At 41.6% G+C, this 10980-nt stretch overlaps 1 protein-coding gene across 1 annotated transcript; it reads left to right on the forward strand.

Annotated features, from left to right (window-relative positions):
- Positions 1 to 4713: 4713 nt before the first annotated feature.
- On the forward strand, positions 4714 to 8890 carry LOC135475606 (uncharacterized). Its single transcript, XM_064755534.1, has 3 exons — positions 4714 to 5230; positions 6153 to 7101; positions 8067 to 8890. The coding sequence occupies exons 1-3, from the start codon at positions 4714 to 4716 to the stop codon at positions 8671 to 8673; spliced, it is 2073 nt and encodes a 690-aa protein (XP_064611604.1). The 3' UTR covers positions 8674 to 8890.
- The last annotated feature ends 2090 nt before the right edge of the window (positions 8891 to 10980 follow it).

Genomic DNA, 10980 nt, shown 5'->3' on the forward strand with positions numbered 1-10980 from the left:
CACGGGACAAAACTCCAGTACGACATGTGCTTGTAGGCTAGAACAACCCATACTTGTCGGACCCAAATCTCACGGGATAAAACTCGACAAAAGTACGACATGTGCTTGTAGGCTAGTACTTGCAATATTAACGATGTGAGCAATTTACGTTATTGTTAAATTTAAGATAATAATAAGTTTTATAGAGATGTTATAACAGAGTATGTTAGTGTAACGTAATATTATTATATAGATAGCACAATACCAGGTTAGAGGCTTCAGTGGCCGAGGTGATTAGTTCGCTCACGTGGCGCAATGACCCAGGAACCTCTCACCAATACGGTCGCTGTGAGTCCAGCTCATGCTAGCTTCCACTCCGCTCGTAATGGGAAGGTCTGCCATCAACCTGCGGACGGTGGTGGGTTTACCATAATGCTGGCCGCCGTCGTATAAGTGAAATAGTCTTGGTTACGGCGTAAAACACCAATCAAATAAATAAATAAATCAATACCCGGTTACATAACATAATACTGTGTAGCAATAACAATCTATTCGGGCCTCACGCGGAAAACTCAATGTATTTTACCAGTCAGCATTGGTATTTACAGTGTGATGGTTCCTGTTACTTTAGAGCTCACTCATGTGTGGTGTACAAATGTTTTTGGAGAAAGAGTATACTTCCGGTGAAAGGTAAGGTTAGGCTTTCCTTTCATTTCTTTGTTTCAGTGGATACGCTCTTTTCAGTCTAATTAATATATATAAACAAATAATAAGCAGCTATAAAATAAACATACGAATTCCTTGGTCACAGGCTCAATGTTCTGGTGTACATTACATGAATCCTTTCGCCATAGTCTCAATGTTCTGGAGTACATTACATGAATCCCTTCACCATAGTCTCAATGTTCTGGTGTACATTACATGAATCCTTTCGCCATAGTCTCAATGTTCTGGAGTACATTACATGAATCCCTTCACCATAGTCTCAATGTTCTGCTGTACATTACATGAATCCCTTCGCCATAGTCTCAATGTTCTGGTGTACATTACATGAATCCTTTCGCCATAGTCTCAATGTTCTGGAGTACATTACATGAATCCCTTCGCCATAGTCTCAATGTTCTGGTGTACATTACATGAATCCTTTCGCCATAGTCTCAATGTTCTGGTGTGCATTACATGAATCCCTTCGCCATAGTCTCAATGTTCTGCTGTACATTACATGAATCCCTTCGCCATAGTCTCAATGTTCTGCTGTACATTACATGAATCCCTTCGCCATAGTCTCAATGTTCTGGTGTACATTACATGAATCCTTTCGCCATAGTCTCAATGTTCTGGTGTGCATTACATGAATCCCTTCGCCATAGTCTCAATGTTCTGGTGTGCATTACATGAATCCCTTCGCCATAGTCTCAATGTTCTGGTGTGAATTACATGAATCCCTTCGCCATAGTCTCAATGTTCTGGTGTACATTACATGGATCCTTTCGCCATAGTCTCAATGTTCTGGTGTACATTACATGAATCCCTTCGCCATAGTCTCAATGTTCTGGTGTGCATTACATGAATCCCTTCGCCATAGTCTCAATGTTCTGGTGTACATTACATGAATCCCTTCGGCATAGTCTCAGTGTTCTGGTGTGCATTACATGAATCCTTTCGCCATAGTCTCAATGTTCTGGAGTACATTACATGAATCCTTTCGCCATAGTCTCAATGTTCTGGTGTGCATTACATGAATCCCTTCGCCATAGTCTCAATGTTCTGGTGTGCATTACATGAATCCCTTCGCCATAGTCTCAATGTTCTGCTGTACATTACATGAATCCCTTCGCCATAGTCTCAATGTTCTGGTGTGAATTACATGAATCCCTTCGCCATAGTCTCAATGTTCTGGTGTACATTACATGGATCCTTTCGCCATAGTCTCAATGTTCTGGTGTACATTACATGAATCCCTTCGCCATAGTCTCAATGTTCTGGTGTGCATTACATGAATCCCTTCGCCATAGTCTCAATGTTCTGGTGTACATTACATGAATCCCTTCGGCATAGTCTCAGTGTTCTGGTGTGCATTACATGAATCCTTTCGCCATAGTCTCAATGTTCTGGTGTACATTACATGAATCCCTTCGCCATAGTCTCAATGTTCTGCTGTACATTACATGAATCCCTTCGCCATAGTCTCAATGTTCTGGTGTGCATTACATGAATCCTTTCGCCATAGGATCAATGTTCTGGTGTACATTACATGAGTCCATACGAAATAGTCTCAATGTTTTGGTGTACAATAAATAAATCCCTCTGCGATAGTCTCTGTGTTCTGGTGTGCATGACATGAATCCCTTGGCCTTACAGGCTTAATCATTTTTTCACAGGCCCAATGCTCTGGGGGTACAATAAATGAATCCCTCTGCCACGACTCAGTGTTCTAGGGTACAATTCATGAATCTTTCCGCCATAGACTGAATGGTCTGTTGTACAATACATGAATCCCTTCGCCATATGCTCAGTGTTTTGTGGTACAATATATGAATCTAACCTAAGCTCGCTATATAACCACAGTACGCTATGTTCAAACTGAGGTCACAATCATTATGTACAAAGACGGAGTTATCACTCAGGGCAGTAAAACAGAAAACAGAGAAGGGTTTTCTGTGAGTTCACGCTATTACGGCTAGCCCTGGTCAAACATTAGAGAGAAGGTGGTATGATGGGTATTAATCACATGAAACTCAGATATGTACGTGTAGAACTGGCTTGTTAGGTTTGTCCCTAATGTCTGGCGTGTACAAAATAAAACCTTCAGTCCATTTAGGAGCACTGAGACTATTCTAAATGTAAATAACTGCTGGGGGGGGGGGGGGGGGGGGGGGTGTGACAGTATTTTATTTTTATGAAATACCTTCTCCCTCTGACCGCTGGACAAGCTGACAGCGTACAGGTGTACATATTTTGTTAGATACTTGTCCGAGTGCAGGATGACTGTATAAGGTATCACGATTCATCGGTTTTGAATTTGGATGATTTTGATCTGGATTTGGACTGTGACCGATACTCAAACTATACATGTACATACAGAGTGAATTGAGGCAACAAAACTCACTAAACGTAGATTTCAGCTCAGGCGTCAGGTCACAAGTTTGTATGAATTCTGAACAAGTAAATTTTCATTCCTGCCTAGTATCCTGCTATTTTAATATACCGAAGCACCGATTAGTTGCTGGCTTGGTATAATAGCGATTAAGCCTTAAGTGGTGCAGTTTTTCAAAAGGCGTGGTGTATCAAAGGCTATATGGTACTAGATGGATTAGATATTACAGGCTATTCTCGTGTCATTCTCCACAAACCACTCATGTGGAGAGTTCACGGGGCCATAATTCGGATTACCTCCTCTCCTAGGGTTTTATGATAAATTACAAGTGAGGCCTGCTAACTCTACCTACCCATTGTTAACGAACGTTTTGTGACACAACACCAGTTAATCCAGTCCAGAGGCTGTGCGAACCCTGCCCTGGCCGTATGGGCTCATGGGCCATGTGATTTGACAAATTGCATGTCCTACCAGCCTTTACACTGTACACAAAACTATGAATGATCTATATAGTTGTGTGCGAATCCGTGCTATCATTTATTTGACTGGCGTTTAAGGTTATTGTGCACTTATAGATAACGGCGGTCGAGGTTTATGGGTGAAAGAAGAAACCAGGAATCGGTGTTATAAAACTTGGTGAGTAAAATGATTACGGAACAAGTGCTCTGTATACTTGTATTAATGGAAGCGATGTGCTGAACATGACGCTAAGATGCCATTATAAGTGTGTCTACCCGTGGAGCCTCTGGAGTGAACAATAAGACCTGAGGCCCCCAGGCAAGTAAGGGGTAAAACGCGACTAACATGGAACTCTCTCGTGTGAGCCCTGTGAACAGATTATGTCAACATCGTTCACAACATATTTATTTTTCAAGATGGGGAATGGAAATATTTGACTCTGTACTTCAGTTGTTTGACTGTTGATTCAGTTTTCACGTGCCGGCAATGCTGCATTTAAATATTTATATATAATTTATTATGTCTCGTGATATCTAAAGTTATTGTATAAGAACTTCGTTTAATGTGTTTTTCGATTTTTTTTTTCTTTTTAGCCGGTTTAAAAAGCTTCTGTTTTCTGTGAGCTATCATTTGAATTCTTTCACTTATATGAGGCAGTTGTCTTTCGACCTGACCAAGACATGTTTCCTGGTTCTGATATGTTCTCACCACAATATGACTGGAATACTGATTTAATCATTTGAATGAAGTAAACTTTTCTATGAAGTCAGGCCCCAGGATCACGAAGCGAAAATTTTAATCATGAAATTTGGTATGTTCCTTTCTATTATTTTAGCTGAAATTTGTTCCACAATAGCTTACCCAGAATTTACACTGTCAAGCAATATTTTGACCTTGTTGCATCGGAAATTTTAAAGTGATTTGAAATTTTGTCTTACGTCTAAGATCGCTTCGTGACGCCGGGGCCTGAACTCTTTGAATTGAACTGTTCCCACCTACAACATCTTATTATTTTGAAAATTTTCAAAAAGTTGCCAACAGTGTTAATATTTGTTTGGCGTCGTAAAAAAAGAAAAGATTAAGGGAACATATGCTTTTTTAAAGCACACATTAACGTTCTCTCTAATACGTATGTGTTGCAGTTTTTTCGGGAATGATGCAGTTGCCTTGACTTCAGCATGGAGGTAAACACCGAAAAGGAGCATGCGCAGAGATCCCGCTCGACGCCGCCCTACGCCCGTGGTAAAAGTGGCGCGGGAAAACTAACAGTTGTGGTGATCTTACCCTCAGAGTCTGTCTGCACCATCCGGAGTGTGCCATTGTCGGTCACGGTGAACTGGGTCTTTTGTCACCTGGAGTTATTGTCAGGAATTGCTAGCGATATATGCACTCTACATTACCCAGACGGTTCCGATGTGCGGAAAAATGAAAACTTGATTTTAACGCAGAAGTGTGAGAAAACTGTAGTGCTACGGTTACAACTGCGGGATGGATATCACGGCCTCTGCAAGTCTGTGACAAACGATAACTGGTCGGATCTGGAGGAAGTGTTGATAGACAGCGTTCGTCAAGATGCTGAGAGTAACAGCGATGGACTTGAGCAGGATGGGTGGTCCTCTGACAAATGGTTTTATTCCCTGTTTCTTGCCAGCAGTTTGGACAGAGATAAACTTTGTCGCCGGATTTTAACAAAAAGTAAGTTGTATCATTGTTATGCGTTATGTCAGTTACAGATCTTCACTGTCATCTCTTGCCAATTTTGCCATCTGCTGGAGTCGTCAATTAATTCTCTCAGCCGTTCACTATACCCAAAAAATTAATCTTCACTAAACTATATGTAAGTGCAACAACCACATGAGATTCAATTTTACAGTGTTCTAAAGCACGGTATAAAGTCTGACATCATAGTATTTTCCAATGCTTTTTGTCATAATCACACTTCTTACATAATCAGTACTTTTCGCTGCGAAGTTCTGATTTGTATGCATATTAGGGCGGACATTGTTTTCCTGTACTATACCAGACGTCACCCACGTAGCTTTACCGAGCGGCCTGCTGGAGATTGGCTTGGGTAGTAAACTTATTGTTTTTGGTGGATTTAAAGTCATAATTTACGTTTCTCACAGGCATTCCAGGCAACATACTGTTAAAACAGGTTATAATTTTTGTAATTAGGACATGTAGCTAAATCTGGACACTAATCCTTTAATGAAGGGAAAGCGAGGGAAATTGTTTATATCGTCAGTTGAGAGTTACTCATCAATTTCGTTCGGTACTTAAACAGCCTGACTTCCAATACATTGTGGCATGTTATCACAACATACCAAAGGTATACTTTGTTTGCGATATTCAAGCATAAATGTGCACGGATTGAGATGTCTTACCACTAGACGCTTTTGACTGGACTGCCTGAGACTTTCATATTTCTCAGGGACTTACATTCTATGAGCATCCGCCTTACGTTTGTATAAGTCGTATGTGGTGAGTGTTTACATTTACTCTTCTCCTTTCAGATATATCTCCTTTACATAATTTACACGACCTATTCGGTTGACAGTTTTGCAAATATAGTTTTTTTCACAGATCCACGTCTTTGTTAATTGCTTTGTTTTTACAGATGACATCGTAAACCGGGTAACTAAGTTCGGCCACACGGCTCTCCATGCTGCGGTCTGCAGAGATAGAGTGGCCGTGGTGGACATCTTGCTGCAACATAAAGTCAACCTGACCATGTCCAACGCATTAGGACAAACACCACTACATACCGCTATCAGTAGATCCAGTAAGCGATGCGCAAAGAAGCTCAGGTACGTCCTGTTCCATGAGAGGTCCACAGAACTGTGCACCAGTCCCGATTCTTCTCCGCCACAGCCATCACGTGAGCCAACGCCCGCCATGCCCAGATCACGTGCACAAATGCTCTTCCGCAAATATGGCATCAAAGAGACGATACCCAAGCCCTGGCATCCCTCACAGAACGCTGCCCCCAAGTCCAATCCACAGTCCAGGGACAAACAAGATATTCGCCAGGGTCTCAGCATAAGTTTGCAAGATACAAACGAAAATTCCACCGTTTCCTCTCATTCCGCCCAACCCCAGAATAACGTCGAAACTCGCCGGGCTTCGTCCGCTAAATTACCTGTCACACAGAAGGTTCTGCGGATGCCCTCCCGGGGACGCTCTGCTGAACCAGAAAAATCCTCATATTGGGCGAAAATTCCTAAAGCGCGAATTCTTCTTCAACTATCGGGCAGAGCAAACCCATCACTCGTCGGGTTTAAAGGCTCATCAGACAGCGCTGCATTTGAAAGCAAACTAAACGTAGTTGATTTCCGGTTAGCCAACCAATCAAAGAAGGTCCCAGGCTGTCATGCGCCCCACCCTTCACCAGAATCACTATCCCCTCCAGATCACTTGGAATTTCGGGAAGGGTCGAAAGCTACTGATGGTTCTCCCGAGGAAAAAAATGGGGAGCGTCAGCTTGGAGTGGAAGAATCGGAAAAGCCCGGCAAATATGACAGACAACAGTCATCCTCTAGCATCAGATCTCGGGCTGAAGGCGACAGGTGAGTGTCAGTGAGATACAAATCTGACCATCTGGTTTGTCACTGCCTACACACATACTCACGTTAAGTTGGCCTGGATAAGTTCTCTTATGCGTTTGTTTTTGTAGCAGTGAATGACGAACCTTTGTCTCTTTATTAGTAGGTCCACAACAGAAGGTAATGCTGTCGTGTATTTGGTCATTGTTGTCTCCAGTCGTGTCACTAGTAGTTGGCTTTTCAATTCCATAACTTTAACACGTGTACCATCAGTCGGCGAGCTTGTCATACATGGACACAGCGGTAAAATTACTTAAATCACACAACGCCTGTCACTTTAAGCATTTTCACTTCATAACTGTACGTGTGTCCAAATCAGTATCAATGTGTAGCAGAGTGCCAAGCTGGCCAAATGCTTGAAGCTATAGCCTTAAAATTGTGATCTCTGGTATGAGAGCTGTGTCAAATATATCTAGTTTTACTCGATCGCTCTGTTCATAATTTTGTATAATTAAGTGCCTATTGTGCATAGTTAAACCCGGGGCTGGGGGCAGGATATTAATAATGCTAAATAAGATCGAAATTGTGGATATGTGAACAGTTTTAGTCAAAGTGCAACTGAGATATTTTGATTATTTGCAACTTATATACTAGCATGGTTTGAAAACCTATTTCACTCATTCGTCTAGAATATTCCCTGCGTCTTTCGGTGATCACTGAAAACCGCCGAGTGTTTCTCTTTACATGAATCCGCCCTGCTTTCTTAGTTTAGACACTTTCTTAGTCCTTTGGTGGTTTGTATTGAAAGCTGTGTTGGAACTGGTCTTTTGGTTATTCATCCATTATGGCTGACGACTGATGTACGAATGTTCCATTTGTTTCATCTGCCTATGTAACCATCATTGCAGGTGAGATAATGTTGAGTTCATAGAAATGAAGAATATACAGTGTATGTAATTTTTTCATGTATTTTTTTTTCTTTTTTTCAGAATGTCACCAAAACCACCCAACAGGGTAAAATGGTTGTCAATAAAACGAAAACTACGACTAGCATATCTACAATCAAGAGCACAAAGAACGAAAACTGGCTTAAATGAAGCCGCGTTTAAAGCTTGGATGGAGAGAAAAGCGAAAGAAACGCGTTCTTCTAAGGTTAGTCATACTGAGGAATGCGAAACAGACTCAGAAAATGAAAATTCTGGTGACAAAGCTTTTCAGAAATGGCTGCATGACAAAAAACATGCGCCTGAAAATCACAGAATTTTCCGGGGACGTTATAACAGTGTCTTTCATACTGGCAGTACTATGGTTGGCGAGGCGAAGCATCCCGATAGCAAAGAGTACAAAGATGCCCACAAAAACTGGTTGAAATCTCGAGAGGGGTGGCAGTTGGACTTGCCCTCTGGAGTGTCACGGACAGAATTTAAACAATCAAAGGCCTATAAATGCATGGAAGCTCAAAGACGGAGGATGCGGACCAGTGCAGTGACGTATGAGGAGTGGATGGACGCCAAATACGTACGAAGTCGTTTTCTCAAAGAACTGGAATCACTGGACACTGCTGAGCGCAAACAGGAAATGAATTCAATGTTGTGAGGTATATTTAGGAACTCCAGTCACGTCGTTCACAGGATGTGGACCACGGGGATAGGGGGGAATAATAGTTGTGCCTTTCCTTATAGCTCGTACATTGCCTATACACCGTTTCCGCGCATTTACACCATTTGTTATTGATTTCGAAATGATTTGGGAAAACTTCGAGTAAACAAGAATGATGTAGACCTTTCTTCTGTGTTTAATACCACTATCCGCTGAATTCCTGTATACCACTGGTTGCTATGTTTGTAACGAACTCATTCGTGGTGATGTGGTGTCGAAAAAAAATGTAAGATAATAACGAAATGTATTTTCCTACACACATTCTTGCTTTTCCACCTTGTCGTGTTTAACGCATTTGTTGATTCATAAAGCCGAGGACTGATGTTTAACGCCGCAGGGAAGACTATTTCGCTGACGGTTCTTGGTTTCACGGGTTGAGGAAAGCGGAGTGCCCGAAGTAAAGCTGGTAACCGGCGAATCTTCTCCACCTGTAACACGTACAGGCCTGAACAGCGAACACAGCGTGTAGGTGGTGGGCCTCCGTCGTCAAGATGATTAGCCAGGAGCCTCGCATCAGTGCGGTAGCTGTGAGTTCAAGTCCAACTCATGCTGGTTTCCTCTCTGGGCGTGGGAAATCGGCAGGCAACCTCCTCTTACCATAACACTGGCCGCTATTGTATAAGGGAAATATTCTTGAGTACGGTGTAAAACAACAATGCAATCTAATCAATACATATGCTCTATTTGAACATTCTCGCTATACCCGAGGTTTCTCCCGAGCTCTGCCAAGTTTTCTCCCACCATAAGCTGGGCGCTGTAGTATAAGTGAAATATTATTGAGTACGGCGTAAAACACCAATGAAATAAAATAAATAAGTATACCAGAGGTTATCTCCATTCATTTTCAGGGATGATTGGCATCTGTGATGAGTAATTCGAGTTCAGTTCAAATAAATGTAGCAAATTTCAACAGCGATGAAATGATTGAGCGGCGGAGCTGCTACCAATCAGAGGATCCGTCTTAATTGTGCACCGCAGGCTTCAGCACAACGCCTGCACTTGTAACATGTATCCTGGTGGTGATATATACATGTAGGCCTACGTCGTTGTTGTTAAAAAAACAAAGGCAAGTAACGAATGAACAGCCAACAGATTTCACCTCCTTCACGGCCAAATCATCTCATAGACATTTGTCCACTAATAAAGACGTTGTTTCATATTGTGCCAAACAAAATATAAATTTGATTTAATAAATTTTGACTATTTTGCGTAGTAACGTGGGAAAGCCTTTCAGCTGTAGCTCATTCATCTCCACACGTGGAACGCCACGTTTCACATAACTGCGCAAAGACTGATGACGTCGCACGCACAAAGCTCACACTGTGCGCATATGCAACTTCGGTCTTTCTTCCCGTTTGTTACACGCCGTTGTATCGTGCAAGTTAGTGTAAAAGTAGTAGATTTTAAATACAGAAGTTATTTTTTTGTTATATTTTTTTTTTCCATCCGATTAACTATTAGTGGTATACGCTCGTTCATCACCTTCGTGCTTCGTACGGTGCTGCACTGCTACAACAGGGAAGACGTCACATAACAAGGGCAGGCGCCTGTGGCTTCAGGTCACACGATCTGACTGAAGACATGTGCTGAGAGATTTCATTGGACGGCCTGGTTAAGAGTGGCCTGTGACAGGAACAAACTATATGAGTTGTTCGATTCAGTTAATGTAAGTGATCTCTTGCGAATTATCACCCTCAGTCCCTTATGACCAGGTTTGTTAAATACAATCAAAACGGTTTTTCACATATTGCAATACATAACTTTTCTGAAACAGCCCATGACTCGTTCTAATATCACCAATTTCGAAGCATTTTAGACGTATTTTAACTCCGTTGTAAGAAAACAAAGACAAACAAAAAGGTCTAGTATAAAACTTAATTAAATTTATTTAGACATTTAAAAGTGGTAAATCTTTAGTTAAAGAAATACTTTATATAATATCGCTAATAAAAAAACATACACAAGTATCGCAGAAGTGCATTCGGTCAAGAAAAACGACAGCTAGCACTCAATATCAATTCAGAAAGTTGGGGAACTTCAGAACAACCTGATAAACGTCAAAACATTTGGTAAACCCGATTTCTAGTACTCTTTTTCGGTAATGGCGTTCCTTGGTCACCACACTGCCATGTAACTTCATTTTCGAGGAATGTGGAGAACATGCACTTGTTAAGTGTGTTGGGTCACACGATTTTGCTTGGACCCAATAAAGTCATGCCCAAAACCACGTCTGGAACAGGTTTC

This window comes from Liolophura sinensis, chromosome 9 (genome assembly GCF_032854445.1).
Source record: "Liolophura sinensis isolate JHLJ2023 chromosome 9, CUHK_Ljap_v2, whole genome shotgun sequence".
NCBI classification, from domain to species: domain Eukaryota; kingdom Metazoa; phylum Mollusca; class Polyplacophora; order Chitonida; family Chitonidae; genus Liolophura; species Liolophura sinensis.